Genomic DNA, 21,482 nt, shown 5'->3' with positions numbered 1-21,482 from the left:
AGGATATTCTGTAATCTACCAAAATAAATCTATGCTGGGGGTACTTGGCTGAAAAAAATGGGTGGGCACAAAGTTTGAGAACCACTGCAGTATATGATGTGATATTTTAAAAACACAAAAAACGGTAAAAAACGGTAAAAAATAATCTTAAAAAGGGTTTAAAACATGTTCTGGAGACTTGATACTAAAATACATATTTAGCTACAGTTATGTTAGAGTAGGGAGGAGAGGACATGGAATGTGGGGCATGCTGGGAATTGTATGATTGAATTACCTTAGTCCAGGGCTCCTTCAGGAAGCATGGGATTAAGAGACAAAGTTAAGATACTCAGGAACGATAAATAACACCTTTAATACTGTGTGTGCTGATTGAACAATCAATCTGATTTGAAATCCTTTTATCCATCTTCATGTACAAAGTCTGCAGGCTCAACTGACGCTCACAGATCTGATAAAAACATGTTTTATAGTTATATCTGATCCCGTGTCTGCTTTTTCAAACAATGGTATTCTCCACGTGCCTGTGGAGTACTCATCCCTCCTTTCATTTTTCTCTTCTTTTTTTTTTTTTTTTTTTTTAAAATGCAGCACACTCTCTAAAAGCACGCTAGAACAAAAAGCTGGTTCTCATAGCCCACAGGTCTACATTAGCATACTGTACTTCAAACTCTGAAGAGAATGAGCAACTGCTGCAGAGGGACACTTCACACACGCACACACACCCTCAGCATTAATATGCAATAAAATGCAGCACAACACCCCAGAGGGAGGGGGGAGCGGGAGAGAGTAACATGGGGGTTACAGGGTAGACAATGACGATGATGATGATGATGATTACTGAAGAGAGAGATAAAATTTTGTAACGACAGATGGAAATATTAAAAACCAGCATACTAAAAGAGGGAATAATGGAGGAGATGGAGCGACTGAATGTGTAGTGCCTGTCACAACATTTACAGTATGAGGTAAATGTCACCATACAGTTTACTGTGCTCTTCCTATTGAAAACAATCTGTCACCCACAGACAAGCAGAAGCAGACTGAATATTTCAACCTTCCATCTTCTATCTAGTATCTAAATGAATGTCAGATTTGTGCATGTTTCTCCACATTATCTCCAATAAAAATAATGTCCGTCACATTTTCTCCAAGACAGGTATTTTTCAAAGGCTACATTTTTTCAGCCATCCTCTATATGGAGACACTGGGCTACTAAAGGCCACATCCAACAGGCTGAGAACTGTCTGTAACTGTATCTAAAATTCATTTTAATAACTGCTTCTATGTGTCGGTCTAGAGGGCAATGAACACTACGTATTTTATCATTTAATTTGGAGGACTTGCTGGGAATGCAGACTCTGAACCAACTCTTATCTTCCAACATGAGTGATGGACCCCACTAATACTCATGTGTCTAAATGGGAGCAAATCCCTGCAGCCCGGTTCTAAAATCTGGTAGAAAGCACTTTAAAGCCCTGTGGGTTAAATGTTCAAACAATCACATATGGGTGTATTGTGCATGTGCCACAAACTTGTTTGTCATATGTAGAATGTTTTTGTTTGAACATGGATGGCCAATCCAGTTGCTCCTCCAAATCACCTTTGCATTAAGATTTATTGTTTTAGTTTCAGGACACACTGGCTGCAGCGTGGGGACCTTTGGGGGTTCTGGCACCAACCAGTCTCTCTGTCACACTGCCCTCTGTACTCTCTTCAAACCTTCCCATCTTCCCACCATTTCATCCCCCAAGAGAGGTTCTCACATCTTCAGAAAAGAGAGAGATGAGAGTCAAGATTTTCTCTCTGCCTTCCTCAATCTCCAGGACTCCTGTCCCAACGGACAGAGAAGACAGAGAAGAAGAAAAAGGAGGAGATGAAGAAGAAAACTGTTTTGCTTTCCTTTTCCCCCTAACTCAATCTACATCTTTTCCATCCTTCTCTTCCTTTCCCCCTACTGAAATTTTCATATCCATTTCACTGCATCTCTCTCTGGGCAAAGTTAGTTTTGGAGATGAAAAAGATCCAATTTGCTGACAAATAACAGACTGATTAAACATGTATGGGTTATTACTGGTTGTTGACTTTACATGGGATGAATTAAATTGATTCCTCGGGAAAAAGGAGAAGAAATATGCATTTCGTGTCTGTGTGCACGGCTGCTTTTCCACGTTTTTATCTGAACAAATGATAGAAGGACAAACAGACGGAGACTAACTAAAACATAAAAGCCTTTTTGTCAGGTGTTTGAATCTCCTGTTTTATTTTCTTTCGACTCTGAGGCATCAGCAGACCAGACCAAGACAGACAGATGTACTGCATAAAAAAAAAGCAGCATCAGAAAACATCAGTGCTGGAAATGAATTTCCTACAGTCATCTTCATTCTTATTAATTCTCTCTGTTCTTTTTCCCTAACCTTCTCTGGAAAATTACCTACTATCTTTCACTTTTCTTCTTTCAGTCATTTCCTCTCTAATTCCCCTCTCACTTCCCCTCACACACAGGGAAAAATCTCAGCTTTTCCCCCCTTTCCACCCACTCTTCTTGGTCTCTAAGACACTGCCTGCTCAGCACCAAACAGGCACAGTTAGAGACTATCTGGTGAACATAATGGAGTATTTAGCAGCTAAGGAGGCAGATACTTCCCTCAGGAGTTGGTAGAGACCAAAAGCAGAGCAAAAAGAGAGTGAACATTGAACCTACAGTATTTACCAGATACAGGACTATAAATGATGTTGTTCCGTAACTACTGGATGTATAAATTACTGTTATGAAATCACCTTTAAAGGACCAGTGTGTAGGATTTTGTGACATCTAGCAATGAAGTTGCAGATTGAGCCTAGAACCAACTGAGTACGTCTTGGCCTAGAACTTGCAAAAAGGCCCTATCTAAAGCGAGTGTTTGGTCTGTCCATTCTGGGCTACAGTAGAAACATGGCGGTTTGACATGGCATCCGTAGAAGAGGACCTACTGTAGATAAAAACAGCTCATTCTAAGGTAACAAAAGTACATAAATTCTTATTTCCAGGTGATTATACAGTAATGAAAACCTATGAATATCATATTCCATTTCTGCCGATAGATCCTCCTAAATGTTTCACACTGGACCAATTTGTGTTCACAGCTTGTTTCTGCTGCCCCCATGTGGCCCAGAAAAAAAAAAATCAATAAATCAAGTTAAAGTTTTAGTTGCCAGCTAGCACTATCCAGACCAATTTTTTATATGACAAAACAGTTGATGTAGCCAGGTTGCAGGTTCGAAACTGTCTTCAGAGAGTAAGTATGTATAAATCTGGTGTACACTATGGTGTCAACATGTTATTATTGGACCAGTGAGGCCATTAAACATCAAAATTACTTATTATCTACATATCATTCTGACAACCTTCGCAAATAAGACAGGGTAGCCTGTATACAGCCTGAGAGGCTGTGTATGTAGAGGATAAGGTAATAAAACGGGACAATAACCTGAGTTGGAGGTTGAAATTGTGTCTTAAATTGTGTATGAAGTGTACACTGTATATGTCAAATAAAATAAAAACATAAAAGTATTAATATATTTTGCCAGTAAAACCAGTAAAACACAGTTACATCCGTTGGGCAAAATGAAGGAAGAGTGACAGAAACATGAGAGTAAGGGCATTGACACTAAAAGGAAGAACAAGACTCACCTCATAGATTCCTCCAAACAGAGACATGAACTTGCTGAGGAGAGCAGCACACAAACTTGCGATGTGCACGAACGGACCCTGACAGCAAGAAAATAAACATAAACAACACAGGTTAAAAAGCACTCCAGCCTCCTGTTTGTTGTGCGTCACACAAGATAGCACATAAAAACACATCAACAACAACAAAGTCTGCAGCAAATATTAAAATTCTGGGGATGAGTTTCAAAGTGGAACCAACAGGATTAAAAGTGAGAGCATTACATTGGAAAAGTGATGCTCAAGTTAAAAGGAAGTCAAAAGGACTGCACTGAATCCAAACTGTGAATGCTGCCGCAGTGGTACGCAACCAAAAGGGCCTGAGGCTGGTGTGTGTGTGTGTGTGTGTGTGAGGAGAAAATATATTTTCCTGTAGGCTACGCAGTCTTTTGGGGGATGCCATACTTACCTGAAACTGGTTTTGGGAAGAAAAAAAACACAGTATAATGTAGTGTAGATGACTAGAGCTCACATATTAGCACAGACACACAAATGAGTCCACAAGACACAAACAACATCTGCATAGGTAGGTTGGGAATCCTAAAATCTCCAGAAAAACAATCTCCTCCCTCACTTTGGGTTTTAGAAGAGGTCTCAAGTCAACACCGCACACTCCTTCAGTCCTTCTTTCTTTCTATCTCATTGCTCTCGACCTGAACATGAGCATATCGGCCCATCGTGTACCATTTATGAATCATTTGTAATTCATGCTGCAGGGATGTAGGGAACTGGAATGTGAATGAGTCCAGGAGGGTTATGTTTCCCAGGAAAGTTCATGTAATGCAGCAGTTAGTTCTGTATGTATGCACTGACTTTAGGCATAATACAGTAAAATCTGAGTTTTACAACCTGCTCTAGCAGCGTTCCTGCACTTCACTCTGACCTACATGTGTTTTTGATGACTGATAATGATTTAAAGTGATTCTGCAGACAGCTGCACTAATACTGAAGGGTTTACTTTGGATGTTGTGCAAGCTGGCATTCAAAGCTGATGGCAGTTCAAAAATTCAATGCTACGAATCACTGAAACTGTGTTAGCAAACTGTTGAATGTAGGTCAGCATTAGAGTTTTACCGGCAGTGCCAACATAAAAAAAAAAAAAAAAAAAAAAAAAAAAAGCTGGTTGCCACTATGTGGTTCAGTAGCAGGCAGACACACACACACACACACACACACACACACACACACACACACACACACACACACACACACACACACACACACACACACACACACACACCCACTAAAACCCAACAACATACATGAGTCATTTCACTCCAACTTTTCCATCAACACACGGTTGAGCAGCTTGCATTTCATCTCCGTCTTATGAGTCACTTATTGATCGGCTCATTGATTGACACAGTTTTCAGCTTGGGCTGTGTGTGTGTCACACTGTGCCCCAGTATCTGCATCTTCCCATTCAGTAGGGCAGTTCCATTCAGGACTACATGCACACACATGGATTCATGGAGTACATAAAGGCATTTGGGGGCTTATAGAGAGTGTGTTACCTCCTTGCCCAGGGGCATGCCGCTGCCCAGAGCGCAGGTGAGTCCAATGACTTTGGCCACAAAAGTTTTGAAGGTGAGGTATTCTTTCAGCACGACTCCTCTCAGGATGGTCTTCATCTCTGGAATGCCTGAACCTGCAGGGAAGCACAGCGGGCGCTTACTGCTCACCGTCAGCTACACACATTGAGCCGCTGACCTTCATTCGTTTACAATTAAACAAATACATATCAATTACATCATGGCCTTGAAGCAATAGTTTGACATTTTGGGAAATATGCGTTCATTTCTTGCAGAAACTTAGATGAGAAGATCGATATCACTCTCACATCGATATGCTACATATGAAGTTACCATCAGCAGCTGTTAGCTTAGCATAAAAAGTGGAAACTGCTAGTCTGGCTCCATCTAAAGGTAACAAAATCTGTCTTCCAGCACCTCTCAAGCTCATTAACATGTTATATTTCATTTGTTTTACCTGTACAAAACCATGCTTTTATGGTGGATGTGGGACTATTTCTTGGCTGGGAGCACTAACTTAGTGTAGTATTGTCATCACCATAAAGTTGCCAGAAAAGTCACTGTCCCTGGCTAAAATAAGCCCCCATAAAAATTAGATGTGTCATTTTTACACTTTAAACAACTGAGATTTTGTCACCTTGGACAGAGGCAGACTAGCTGTTGGTAGTTGTTTTGTATTTTCTGTGACCAATTATCTATCAAAATTTGAAAAGACATACACAGAAAAATCATGTACACAGAAGCTGGCACACAAAGAAGACAAAAATAAGTACAGAGAAAAACAATCTAAAACATAAAGAAAGAAAAAACAGAACTCTCTCTCTCTCTCTCTCTCTCTCTCTCTCTCTCTCTCTCTTTATGAGAGGAAAAAGAAAAAGGTTTTAAGTCTTCATGCTAAGCTAAGCTAACAAGTCCCTGGCTTTAGCTTCATATTTAGCATACAGACACAAGAGTGATATCAATCTTCTCATCTAACTCTGAGCAAGACAGCGAATAAGCATTGTTATTAATATTATAATATTCCTTTAAGATAAATCAAACATGTGGTTGAAAAACATGCAAGCTAATTTGAAAGAAATATGCCTTTGCATTGTGCATTGGAATTACTGGAATAATAAAAATGTATCTGGCAAGGCCAGAGTTAATTTTGACTCTATCTGACAGGAGAATGTTTTTTTTGTTTTGATGATAGTATACTAAGAATAACTCTTCTGTAGATAGCATCCCCTGCAACCTGCAAGCTGACATTCTCCTCTTCAAGTTCCACAATTTTATATTTCATATATAATCATTTTTGGATGATCTGCAATGACATTACTGCATCCAGTAATCATTAACACACTCGGACCAAAAGTCGTTATGTTTGATCTCCAGTGCTCATATGTAAACAGCCCACTGATTCCCTGTCTACTGCTGCCTCTGAATATCACGTATCAGCAGATTCTGGCTGGACTGTGTTCCAGCTACAACACAGTTTCCATCAGTGATTCACTGAGGTGAGGAGTGAAAGGAAAAAGGAGGCGTGTCTAGCTGATAGAAGAGGATTCTTCAGATTCTCTGGAGCGCAACCATCTCTTTAGCCTCTGTTACTTAGAGTGACAGTAAGGTCTCTGCTATACCTGCAGCAGAAATGCCTCCAGGCACCTGATGGAGCGCTGCACAGACAGTTGAGACAAACCTAAGCTGAATTTCAGGGTATGCTACTGGTGTGAATTTGTTGCAGAGAACTTGTGTAGGATTTCTCTCTTTCCCTTGGGTGCTCCTGAAGCCCCCTGGGGGATAGGCAGAGCCTTTAGGGGCCGAGGACAATTAGTGTCACAGTAGTGTTACACAGCAACTAGGCATTAACACACAGGCGTTTAGAAGTTCATTACAACAGACCTTTTTCACAGCAGCCATTATGACATGACAGAGGGTAATTACAGGTGTTACCAGTGATACTAATTAAGGTTCTGTTCCATTTAGGTCAAACAGAGTCAGGGTGCTGCTACTGTGCATGTTGGCTCACTGGAAAGGCTCTGCCACACTAAATGGAACAGAGCCTTAATTAGGGTGTTTACCCTACTATTTCTTGTTCTTGTAAACCCAGGTTTAATTCCCCTCGAATGCCAATATGGTAAAAACCTCCGTTATACAGTTTATACAGTAACATATAAACTATAGGGTTGCAGTTTGGTAGCATTTCATATATAAATTCAGCATTAAATCTACTTATCAAGTCTGAATACTGTACATAGAAAGGGATATTTGTTGGTCTTGTTTCGAGTGTATCTACCATAATAAAGGACTGAAACTAACCATTATTTTCGATATAGACCAATCTACGAATTATTTTTCTGTTACTCAGTTAATTGCATATTCTACAAAATATGTGGATACTGAAAATGTGACTTCTTTAAATTGTTTTGTCTGAACAACAAACCCAAAATATTCAATTTACAATGATATAAAACGGAAAAACAATAGGTCATCATATCTGAGAAGCTAGAATCAGCAAATATGTGCGAATGTTTAAATTTGTGAAATATTTAATCAACTTATTGTTCGGTACAATAAACACACAATAAATACAGCGTTCTTTCATGTGATTCTATCTTTAGTGTTGTATGTGTGGTTTATCTATATGTGCGTGTATATTCTGTTTTGTGTGCGTTGGACGTACCGACAGCCTGTGGGGCGAGAATCTGGGTGAAGCCGGCCGAGAAGGTGATGAGGACCACAGGGTAAGTGACCCAGGCCAGATACTGCAGGAACACGTTACTGTCCAGACCACCGTACATCCACTTCTGTGCTGTGGACACACACACAGACACACACACACACACACACACACACACACACACACACACACACACACACACACACACACACACACAGAGGAATAAATGTACATCCTGGAGAGCTGTCATATAAACCACTTAAAGACAGGAAACATTTGTGTAGTTGTGTGTGTGTGTGTTTGTGTGTGTGTGTCCTCAGGATAGGTGGTTAGTCATGTTTTAGATCCAATTAAAAGAACTGTACACCATAACTGGAACTGAAAGACTAGGTTAGCTTCTCCTTGAGAGCACAACACACACACACACACACACACACACACACACACACACACACACACACACACACACACACACACACACACACACACACACACACACACACACACACACACACACACACACACACACACAGCCTGAGAAATCCATTTGAATTAGAGCTGATCCTGTAAGGTTTCAGATCTGCTCTCACAACTTCGCTTTTAAGACGTCTGCCTTCCTCTTCCAGGAATGTGGACTGACAAATCCCTTGTTCACCTCCCCCAGTTTCCTGCATGCACCTTGCAGGTAGATGATTGATGCCATAAGAGGCCCTCCATCCATCCCTCCTGCCAGGCTTTGATCCACTTCGACTACTTCTTTCTGTCTTCAATCCCTTGCTTTCTGCTTCCTGTTTGTCTCCCTTCCACAACTATCTTGATTTCCTCTTTCAAACACACACTTCTTCTGCCCTTTGTGCCTACTATCCCTCTTTGCTTCTACCCGTATAAGACTTTTCAGTCACCACAGGCAACACATTGATATCCTCTGCCCTAATCTGTGAAGGTTGTCCCCAGAGCTCAACCCTGAATTCAACCTGCATTCAAGCACATTCAAAAATATCCAGGTTGAATTGCAATGTTTGGCAGATGTCTCGATAAAGCCTTATAAAACATTTTAGATATCAACTTTTTCTCCAGCTGAATGAAATAAATCAGAGAGAGCTGCAGCATCAGAAGTCAAACAGTTCTGACCAGGCAGAGACAGACTTGTATAAAACTTGATTCCAAAGCAAATATATCTAGGTCCAAGCATGACACATTCACAAAAGGTAGTTTAAAGAGTTTGTTTGTGTGCTTGGCCAGAAGCTGAGGCCCTTCTGTAGGGTGCACTGCCGGGACCTGTTGTGCTCCCTCAATTGTTTTGTCACCGTACCGTTCATAAGCTGTATGGTGTATGTGTGCATAAAAGTAAGTAAAACTGAAGACCGTATATGTATGCCTTATATGATCTTCTCTCTTGGTTTTATTTTGCACATGAGAGACTACAATAACGAATGAAAGAAACCTACTTTCTGTTAAAGGTCCAGTGTGTAACATTTAGGAGGATTTATTGGCAGGATCAGAATATATTATTCATAGGTTTTCATTACTGTATAATCAACTGAAAATAAGAATTGTGTGTTTGTTACCTTAGTATGAGCCTTTTTTATCTGCAGCCATGTTGAACCACCATGTTTCTAAGGTAGCCCAGAACAGACAAACCAACACTGGCTCTAGATAGAGCCTTTCACATTTTTCCAAGAAGTTTTTCCTGCATGTTTGGAAGGCTGAGCTCTATTCAGTAATTTGCAATCTGCAACTTCACAGCTGGACATCACTAAATCTTACACACTGTCCTTAAAGGCACTTAATAAATGACCCCAGCATATTTTTCGTCCATATCTGGATCATCCCACCTGTGCATCCTATCTTCTACCATAAATAACACTTCCTCTCCTTGTTTCTATGCTTTACCTCTGAAATCACCTGTCCTCCACGTTTGCCGACACTCTTCATGCCCTAACCTGTAGATGCAAAGTCCAATCCCTCCATCCCTCCCCTCCACTGCTCCCTCCCTCCCTCACCTTGTAGACAGATGGCGATGCAGAAGTCCACCACCCAGCTGACCAGGGCCATGAGGAGTCCCAGCAGGATGAGGAAGATCCAGTCCTCCCCGACCCGCGAGATCAGGAACTTCTGACAGCGAACCGTGCAGACTACAGGGATGGCAGGAACACAACATAACATGTTAGGGACTACAAAAACATACATTTAAACTACATTACCCAGAAATTGGCACTGAGGTTTGGAAAATGCATCTTTTAATCCAATAGCCAGTTTTTTTTTTATGGCAACACTGGCCAATAACAGTTGCTGTGTCTCCATCCAACAGCTTTTTGAAATACTGAGGCAGCAGTAAACATATTGCCTTTTAAATAATCCTTTTTATCCTAAATACCATTCCACTTTGTTTGGATGAGCAGTAGCAGTAACTCCCCACAGGTGAGTCAATGCAATTTTGAAAATTGTGAAATCTATAATTTCCCCAAAAAATGTAATCAGTGATGTCTAATACGTGATGGGTTGATCGATGTAAAGTGCGCACACACATATACACCACCCACAGACATCGAAAACATAGACACCGTAGAGAATGAAGGAGCTTGGCAACAGCTTGTACAGATCAGTAATTTCTTAATAATTTCCTGCAAGGTTCCTGGAAAGATCTATGTCTGATCCAAATTACAAGGAAAACAGAGACAAAGCTCTGAGATGGTTGTTTCTTAGAGCACTTTCCACTAATGGACTAATTGTATGCTCGCCTACAGACAAACGTGACATTTTTATATGTTCAGCTGACCTGGTGTGTCAACTGAAGATAAAAGACCGGGCTATGGTTGCAATTAATTGATAGCGTACCAATTAAACACTGTCTCCATGTGACCTATAATTAGAACCAAATGATACTGTCCTTCTGGGAACCTTCCTATGAATTTAAAGTCACAGTTTCTTTCTAGGAAACTATGAGAACTGTAAGCTTCATAGCAAATTCTTTTTGGAAAGGTTGTGGTTTCACAACTTTAGTTAAAGGGTCAATTCACCAAAATTACCTCAAGTGGAATCTAACTATGCAGATGTTGCATTGTTGTTGTTTTTTTTGGTGTTTTGTTTTACCAGGTTTCACACTGTCAACAGTTTTCATTAATATTTATTAAATTCATTAAAATAATTTCTTCAATGGGACATTGTATGTGGATTACGCAGACTAACTGGGATGTTATAAAAGACATATGTTGCAAATTTAGTTTTTTTTTACCTTTTTTAAAGTTGTGAGCACCACGAATAAAATAACATTCACAAGGGATAAATGAAACCAAAACAAGGATAGATACTCCTCATAAGTGATAAAAGGTTTTTTGTAATTAAGTTAACTTGGCCCTTTAAATATCAATACTCGCTTATTATTATTACATTAAGGAAATGCATTTCAATTGATATTCATCAAAAAAAGTATGTGTCATTTTCATATCGTTTTAGCCTATAAAAAGGACATTTTAAAATCCTATTATTAATTAATGCTTACATTTATGGCTTTATGATGTCAAGTCTGCAACACAGTTTGACTCAGTCGTTCAGAGTTGCCTGCCTGACGTTCTTCACTTGCGTATTTTGTCCTTGATATTAGTTCTTCTACCATCGGTAAGTAGGCAACGTAGTTAAATATTGTCTTTTTTGTCTGTTTTTACTGTGTTTATTGTTGTTATTTTGTATATTATATATATATATATATTGATGTAGCGTGAAATTCGTTCCAGAGTCTGCACATGGTATATTATTTTGAAAACTGATGGCATTTTTCTCCACTTCTGGTGGAATCACAAGAATTGTTGAGATGAGGTTGCAGTCAGAATGCCGGGATGGAAAGCCAGCTACTTTTGAGTTTTTGAAGCCAAATGCCAGGACAGATATATGACCTCAGAAACAAAATACAGTTTGTTACTTTTACCAGTGCCAACTATGTCCAACAGAGGTTATAACAAAACACTAATGTTATGACAGAAAGTGACAGACTGTGTCGTCATCTTGTGTTAAGACTATATGACCTACAATGTAATGGGGCAAAAAGCTGACGACAAAACAGACTGCACTGCTCTACTACACTGACCCATGTATATTAAAAGCACATCACACAAGTCACAGCAAATGGAGGCACTACAAAGCAAAACACAAAACACATACACACACAAACCAGTGAATGAAGCAGAGATCCGTTCTGCTATACTCACCTGCAAGAACAGGAAACTCACGACTAATATACTGTACACCAGTCTGTGCGAGACATGCATACACAGTTACTAATTGTGACTAATTGCTGGAATAAAACATTAGTTTGATGGTGACTCATTAGGATGTGCACGCACACACAATAATTCATAATGCCTCTTGTTCACACCACATTTCTCTCCTCTCCCTCTCTTCCCTCCTCTCCGCCCCTCTTCCAGGCCTGTCCTCGTTTCCCTTTTCTCCTCTGCAGGAAAATGACACTCGGGAGCAGTGGGGTGCCCCTCACACTCATGACACTCACAACACACACACACACCCACCCTTTTTGTTTCTTCCTCCCAGTTTCTCCTGTAATCTCCAGCATATAGAACCAATGTCTATGTAACACTCAGACTATATTTATTTTTATTATTTTTATTTTCTGTCCTATGTGTGTGCTGAATCCAGTGTTCTCAGTACGGTAACTGTGTTTCTAGATACATATTTCTTTCTTTGACTTAGTTTCTCTCCACACACATAAATAGATGATCAGTTATACCACTACACTTACTGTCCTATCCCGCAGTAAAACGGACATCATCCTGTTTCCTTCTATACTTGGTAATACTGGTGAATAACACTGGCTGAACACACCACCAAAAGAAGTTATCCATGACTTTTACTATTTCAGAAAGCTAAGCAGAAGTTGGAGTACTTTTACACCTTTACACCTGGCATTCATTTAGGCAGGTGTGAAGGCTGTTAATTGAACCAAACAGCCAGGGTCCGCTTCCAAGTGGTGGCTTTGTGAAAGCAAAGCAGACCAACGACAGAATCTCATAACATTAGGTGTAGTTGGAACAAAACTTAAGCAACTAAAACTGAACAGGTGTGAAATGGAAGGCTGCACGATTTTAATTCTTTTAAAATTCAATCTAGATCTGCATCACATTACACATGTTCCAGATATTTGTTTTATCCAGGTTAGTATAGTAGTTAATGAACACATGGAAAAAAGCTTTTAAATGTAATGGGGAGCCAGGTGTTCTCTAGCCCGTGACAATATTTGCTGGTAAATTAGGATAGGTATTAACAGAATCTTGAGTATTTAAGTGTTTAAAAGTGTTATCATGGAGCACCATAAACATTATGTTTTAACAAATACACTTTCAAAGTTGAGGCAAGACTGACACCTCTGTTTGAGTGACAGAGGGTGGAGAAGAGAGAGAGAAAGGGCAGGAGGTGAATGACAAATGCTGCAGGGATGGAAAGCAAAAAACATATACACAAACTACCACGCCGACACACATACATTCACACACACATTCATCAATCAACACCTTCAGGAGCCGTCTCACACACACATGCAGGCAAAAGCTGTGACAAACACATCCACACACTCATTGATTCGCCTTTGCTTTCTGTCACTCTGAAGACAGTTATGTGACAATTCTGAGAAACAGGCTTCGTACATGTGTATATTTAGCTTTATGTGTTTGAGCATGTGTGTGTGTGTGTGTGTGTGTGTGTGTGTATGTGTGTGTGCGCGCGCTTGTGCGTCATCTCACCCACGGGCCGTCTGTGTTCTTGGACCCCTTCTGTCATCCAGACACTAGTCAATGTAAATGAGTGTTATTGTGTGTGTTTGTGTCTGAGAGCATGCATGTGTGCAGACATGATTTCTTTGTACTGCTAAGCATGGTGTGTGTGTGCATGTGTTCATGTGTGCATGTGTGAATGTGTGCATGTGTGTGTGTCTAGCAGCAAGTGTAATCTTGTCTTTTTGGAGATGTAATTTAGTTAGCTCTGTCTGTGCTGTTATTGCTTAATAGCTTTTTCTGCAGTGCACACACACACACACACACACACACACACACACACACAGACACAGACACAGACACAGACACACACACACACACACACACACAGACACACACACAGACACACACACAGACACACACACACACACACACACACACACACACACACACACACACACACACACACACACACACACACAGGGATCCTGCAGACTGGTTGCTGACTTTATTCTTCATGGCATGCAATAAGCAGCATGCTCGTTCCCAATCACTCTCATTGCCTTCTGACTCACCCCTCTGCACCACTCTCCCCTTTCATCCCTCCCCTCCGTGATCCAATCATCCCTTGCTCCCTCTCTCCTCCTTCTCCTCCTTCTCCTCCTTCTTCTTCAGCTTTCTGCTAATCACATTCAGCCTCTGACTTTAGCTCTCATTTTCTCCTCTCCCTCTCAGGCCTTATCTGCTGCCCTCCACTCCTCCTTTCCACATGTTTCTTTCCTTACACTCTCACCTCTCTCCCAGCTCAGGCTCTATTCTTTTCATTCTTGCTTGCCCACTTGCTCGCTCTCTCCTCACTCTCCTCAGCAAGAGACATAATGCCCACACACCTGCTGAGACTAATTTAGGTTGCCTTGGATACACAGTGCATCTAGCTTCTTGGCCTGGCATTAAGAATCTGTGTGTGTGTGTGTGTGTGTGTGTGTGTGTGTGTGTGTGTGTGTGTGTGTGTGTGTGTGTGTGTGTGTGTGTGCTTGTTTGTTTGTGCGCGTACACTAATGTGCTTGTTTTTATATTGGTTTAGGCAACACAATTTTAAAGATGTTTTTGAACTGAGACTAATGAAATCTGATATTTAATGATGATTAAAATTTAAAGGGCTGTTCCAACAAATTTAGTATTACACGTTTATAATGTTGGAGTACTTGCAAGAGACATGAACTATTGTTTTTATCATGCAGCTTACAGAATATTTTTTTCATCCAGCCAGAAGAGTCTTTGAGGATTCTGGAAATACCTTCAGAACAACGGTAAGTGCTGCTGAATGACCTTTTGGATTTCACAGCCACTACGACTTGCCACCGCAGTAATAGCGGTGCTGCCAGATGGCGGAACACACAAACCGATCACTGGACTGGTGTATATACTAATTTGAGTGCAGGAGATAAATCTGAATAAAACATATTGTAGAAATGAAGAAAAATGAATAGAATTGTAGCCCTGACACCTGCCGTGCTCCCTAGAAGTTATATTCATACATGAAATGTGGAATGAGAACAGACTTTCTGACATTTTGGCTGGTTTCATTCATTTGTAATACATCAAACTGCCCCATGTCAGTCATTTTTAACAAAAGAAAAGCATCAGGGAGCATCATTGCTGCAGCGGCCCAGGTTCAATTCCAACCTACTTTGCTGCATGTCACATCCCACCTTCCTGTCACTCTTCAGCACTTCTTTTAAAATAAAAAGCTTAAAAAAAGCCCCCGCACAGTTTCATGAAAACCAACATTTTAGTTTAACTCAGGTGTGATTATGCTGAAAATGAGGGCAGGAGGCAGAGTGCACACACACACACACACACACACACACACACACACACACACACACACACACACACACACACACACACACACACACACACCTTAGAGGAAAATCACTACCGGTGCAGATTCCCTGCTACCGCTCCCACATAAAACCCAATTATTCAAATCACCCTCTCATTTGTTATGCAAGGTGACAGCTATATATGGGTGTAAAGGGTAAAAGAGCCTACAATTAATGCCTCAATCTTGCACAGTCATGCCATTGAGCCCTATCCCCATTTTGTGTGCATGTGCTCACACATTTATTATGTGGCTTTGTGCGTAAGGGAGCGATTCAATTAGAAATGCCTGGCTGTGTTTGAAACCACCGTCTTAATTAGATTAGAATTAATATAGATAGGCAAATCTGACCATTCAGCTCTTCTGCTTTTTAAATAGCAACTTTAAACGATAGAATGAGGGCGAGATACAGTATGTACAGAACAGTATGTTCTGGATGTACATTACAGAACAAAAGGATACATTAAAAGGTTTTTAAAGGTTGATGCCACAAATTCTGGATCACAGGTTTGGCTGGCTGGCATTAAGTGCCAATGTATTTCAAATTTGATTACTTTCATTTCAAAAATACACCCATATTAGCCCTAATCTGAACTGGATGAAACATCACCCTGCCTCACTGCAACAATGTTTCAGGCCGATTTAGTTAAATGTAGTGTTAGTAGCAGAAGTGCAAATAAACAAATTGGCCAGTTTAATATACTTTTAACTAGTTATAATGTTAATGCAGGCTTTACTTTTCACTGAAACACTGAGCTTTGTTGCTCTGAAGACGTTCATATGTGTCAGGTTACATTTAAAAGCGTTTTAACTGCCTTATGGCTCGTTCACAAAGGCCACCTGAGCAGTGCATGCCATCAACGGCGCGTGACGGCTGCGTGTGACATGTGCTTGGTGTTCACACCGAGGGCGCGTCAGCTTGGTGGCTGCTGCTGCCAGCACTACAATACACTTTTCCCTGTATAATGTCACTGAAAAATCTAAATGTTCATGTCATGTAACTTACAATGCCATATATATGTAGTTTAAACATAAATGTGAAGGGTGGTAATCAGAAAGCGTGTGTGGGTTGTTTACCTGAGAGAGCGAGAGAGAGATACAGAAAGATAAGGTTTTTTCACAATTGGTGTGGCAGTAACCTCCATCACATTTTTGACAAACAACAGACTTATGTTGAATTTCTGTCCAATGTAATGTTCTGTTACATTGGGCCATGTGATACATTAACTGTTCCCCTTCAGATCATGAACGGCACAGCAAAATAGGTGGTGCTGGAAGCTTTGTGACGCAGTTGTGGGGATAGTTGGCAAGCGTCTGCGGCTGGTGAGCAAGTGTAACTACTAACATGCCTGCTAATCTATAACATACTGGCACTACACTGCCATAATAGCTCGCCAAGCAAGCAAGCTTGGTCACGAATTGGACAAAAACACAGGGGAAGCTTTTCTACCACAGATTCCTGTCTTCAAACTATGCAGCCTTTGTGTGGCATTTATACTTTGATATGATAGCTTCCTCTGTTTTGGTTCTCAACTCCTCTCAAAGTTCAGCACTTTGAAGACAACTGCATCTGATCCACAAAACAAATTAGCATATTAAAGTTGACCAAAGTTACACAAAAGCTCAGCGCAGATTTCCCTCGCCCCCGAGTGAATCAACTGATCACCGCGATTCAGTTGAAATGAGCTGATTCTGGAAATGAGCCGATTGTGCAGCTGCAGAGGAAGAGAAAAGAAAAGGCAGCCCAGGAGAGAATGGAGTTAAGTGCAGGAAGAAAAGGGTAAAAACTAAAAAGACAAATTGGCCCCTAAAGACAGAAAAGAAACGTTGTTGGAGTAATAAAACCAACAATGCATCTGTAAATGTTTCCTCTGGTGCTTAATATGGCCATCTCCATTCCCTCAGCACACTATAACCGTAGCATCTCCTTCTTGCTCTCCCCTCCCTTCTTCATCCATTCATTATCCATCTATCCCTCCTCCGCTCCTTCCTTCATGTTGATGTGTTCTCTATGCTAATGAGATGTAAAAGGAGGTGATGTTTATGTAAATGTGCTGTAACGGCGTCGGTCCCGGGCGAGCAGGCAAAGCGCCTCGTCTCTCACTCAATCACTCTGTTTGCTCGTCGGACGACGGCGGCTGTGACACCCATCTTATGGCTCCAGTACAATGTCTGCTTAATGAGGTGTAATGGTGTATACGTCCACACACACACACACACACACACACACACACACACACACACACACACACAGGCCAGCACTATCACAAAAAGTTATTATGCAAAGAACTGCCTTGGCATTCCCTCTTTAATCACTTCCGGAGAGTCTGTGATGTATGTTTAACGTTTCTTAAGGGAGTAACACTAAAACCGACTCCCTCAACTGGGATATTATTCTGAATTTAAAAGCAGAGCAGGGTAGAAAGACGAGAGAAGTCATCAAACATCATCAAGTGGACTTGTTGTAAATGTTCCACAGCTAGGATTTTTCCAAGAACCAAATGAGGTTTCTGTTTGGGGTCCAAGCAGGGACGTTTAAGGATTTAAGGATAAAGTCCAAGACTGAGATCAGCTGATGTTCTTTAGGATTTCTTATTATTGTCTCCATTAGGGTTGGGCAAAAAAAAAAAAGGTGTAAATGTTCCAACTAGCCACCGTCTCTGGTGATCTACAAAAGGTGGTACAGAACTGTTCTGCTCCAAAAGGAAATATGAACATGTCTCCCTACGTACATTAAAGCTTCAAAACTGACTTGCTCCCACATTCATTTCTGATTCATTATCCTTGTATGTGCCCCCTCGACCCTTGAGATCTGCAGATGCAGCCCTGCTGGTTATCCCCAGGTCACGGTCTGTGACAAAAGGTGATGGAGATTTTGCCATTAGAGCCCCCACACTATGGAACTGAGACACACTACATCTCTTGGTTCTTTTAAATCTCTTCATAAAACTTTTCCTTTGGGACAAGCTTTTGGAAATATTTGGCTTTTATTTGTTTTGTTTTAATTCTTATTTTTTCTTACTCATATTTTATTACTTCTCTGCTCATGTTCCTTATTGTCATTTGATCTGCCTTGATGGTTTTTATTTTTTCCTTTGTACAGCACTTTGTAACATTGTTAAGAAAAGTGCTAAATAAAGAGTACCGTATTATTATTATTATTATTATTATTATTATTATTATTATCATCATCATCATCATCATCATCATTTTATAACTGCTGTTATAATATCTTTCATCAACACGTTTTGCATGGCTAGTTGAGATTATATTTGTGTTAATCCTGTATACAGTAAATCACTGTAGATCTCCCTGTAACACAATGTGAAATTGGTGTTAATATCCCACATAAGCCACAGAGTGTTTTGTCCTGACATAGTATCCACTGGAGGCTAACACTACTGCACTTGCTTGGTTTTTAATCTCACTTCTGAACACGCATCTGGAGAAAGTTGACACCTAGATCACAGAGTGGACTACAAGTGTTAATTAATCCCACCTCTGCTTCTACACGCATGAGACACTACCACACTACTGGAGAGTGGAGGCCTCACAATGTAACAGGCTTATTCTATTCCAGCTTAACTGTCTGGAGCAGCCTCACTACTGTATCTCACTATTTAACTTAACAGAGTCTGAGCACTGAACTTCTTCCAACTATTTGTAAGTCTGCGATCAATACAGCTTTTCATCTTCAACTGAACACACACACACACACACATTCTCACACACACACACACACACACACATTCTCACACACACACATTCTCACACACACACATTCTCACACACACACATTCTCACACACACACACACACACACACACACACACACACACACACACACACAGATCAATTCCATGGGCGTAACATGAATGCATTAGGGTCCCAATGCTACTGGATTGATTTCTCTCACTCTCGCCATGAGGTCACTCCTCAGCTCGGTCTCATCAGAGCTTTGGAGCCTACACAGTCAGCCACCCACACGTTGACTGATGGTTTCTTGGAGTGTGACCCCAAACTGTACTTAATTTACTTTATGTACTCTAGCTGATGCAGAAACTGACAGGAACCAACTTACATTAAAAGGAACGCTCCACTGACGAATCTGGGGAGTTTAGAACATCAAAGCCCCACCAATATTTAACACCAATATCAATATCAATATCAATATCAATATTTGGGGGCTTGAAAATCTGGCAACAATACATTGCATTCATTTTTAGGCTAACATTTTTGATTAAGATCCAAAAAATGACCAAAATATGTATTTGGTGGGAAGTTTTACAGTTGAAAATTAAACTAGTCAGTGCCTACGGTGGACAAACTATGTAAATGAACCCAGAGATCTATAGCACTTCTGCACTGGTATATTAATTTACTGACATGTATGCCAGTTCAACTCATATTAATATTGACAATATTAGTTATTGGTCAGACTCCAATACAAAGGAATGTTAAATAAATATAAAGATTTGTATCGTATATCGTGTTTGAAATACGCTTCTATGAGCTGAGACGTGTGTTTACCAGCTTTGAACTAATGACTCTTCTGTTTTATGATTCTCAATTAAGCAACACTCAAACACTGGTGATGATGACAATGATGATGAACAAAATTAACTCTGCATCAACACTGAGGCTGCGATGATGTGATTGAGAAAGCAGCGGCATGATTTCTCCGGTGGCAACACACACTACGGACACACAGACACATACGCAAAGTCCAGAAGGGCAGATGGTAGCACTGATGATCACAATAACAGTCCATCAACATAAGTGTGTGTGAGTAAGTGTGTGGGCATGTGGTTCAAATGCATCTGGGAAATGTGTTTCTCTGTGTTTCAGTGTGTGTGTGTGTGTGTGTGCAGCCCGATCACACAGGGGAGAGGTAAGTCGTTTCATTTCCTGGATGAAAGCCTGGTGAACCAAAAGCCAAGGGACCTGCTGCTGGCTTCCTGCGCTGCTTCTCTCTTTCTCTCTCTCTCATCTGCCTCTCTCATTCCATCTCAATTGATTTTATCCGTCCAATCCCCAGACCTTTGCCATCAACTCCCCCCTCCATGTCTCTTATTTATTTCCCTCCCTGCTCTCTCTTTAGTTTTTCCTCCTTCTGCCCTACGTTACGTTTTGCACCCCTACTTTTTTAAAATCATCCTTCCATTTCCGCTCTGCATCCATTCATTTCTCTTACTCTCTCTCTCTCCCTTTATTTCGTCCACCCACAACTCCCCCCGCACCCCTCCAACCCCTCCAACCACCCATCTCCGCTGCTGCCGAGTCAGCACTTCCGTTCTGCAGTCCTCTGCAGACACACAAGTCCGCTGATTTACACTTTTATACCCTGGCGTAACCAATTTCAGGGCTTTTCAATCGCACATACATTTACTGTGTTATTTTCAACTGACAGCAACACATGAATACATATACAGTATAATACATTTATGTGCTGTACGTACAAGGTTACTCTCAGTGTGTGTATGCATTCATACATATGGATACGGAGAAATGAAGCAAACACAGCATCAATCTTGGGAGAAACAAAGAGTATTAAAAGTTGCACAGAAGCACACTGAAACACACACTGAAACACACACTGCACACGGTTGACGAAAAAACCAACATGCATGCGTGTGTGTGTGTGTGTGTGTGTGTGTGTGTGTGTGTCCATGACACATATGTCTGTTCTTGAGCAGCAGAGGGAAGGGAGACATTGATCACCATGCTTGTCTGCAGCTTGCGCCGCCTAATCAGAACCATTCATCTCCCCTATCACACACACACACACACACACACACACACACACACACACACACACACACACACACACACACACACACACACACCTAAACTAAGATGGTCAGAGCTCTTTATTACTTTCCATTAGGGCTTGAGGCTAGCTTTAATAAGGCCGGGCTGGGAGAGTTAGTCTTTTTCGGCACGCAGACACACAGCGGAATGGGAATAATATGCACACAGAT

At 40.9% G+C, this 21,482-nt stretch overlaps 1 protein-coding gene across 5 annotated transcripts in view; it reads right to left on the bottom strand.

Annotated features, from left to right (window-relative positions):
* Positions 1–21,482, bottom strand: part of clcn2c (chloride channel 2c) — a 159,475-nt gene that overhangs the window by 73,065 nt on the left and 64,928 nt on the right. For all 5 annotated transcript variants that reach the window (XM_051396517.1, XM_051396518.1, XM_051396522.1 and 2 more), the window contains 4 exons: positions 9,901–10,032; positions 7,901–8,029; positions 5,221–5,354; positions 3,671–3,748 (listed from right to left, as the gene is read on the bottom strand). In XM_051396517.1, the coding sequence (XP_051252477.1) occupies positions 3,671–3,748; positions 5,221–5,354; positions 7,901–8,029; positions 9,901–10,032 (473 nt within the window). The remainder of the gene's footprint in view (positions 1–3,670; positions 3,749–5,220; positions 5,355–7,900; positions 8,030–9,900; positions 10,033–21,482) is intronic.

The sequence above is a fragment of the Dicentrarchus labrax genome, unplaced genomic scaffold (assembly GCF_905237075.1).
Source record: "Dicentrarchus labrax unplaced genomic scaffold, dlabrax2021, whole genome shotgun sequence".
In the NCBI taxonomy this organism is placed as follows: Eukaryota; Metazoa; Chordata; class Actinopteri; family Moronidae; genus Dicentrarchus; species Dicentrarchus labrax.
This window is presented reverse-complemented; position numbering and strand designations above follow the sequence as displayed.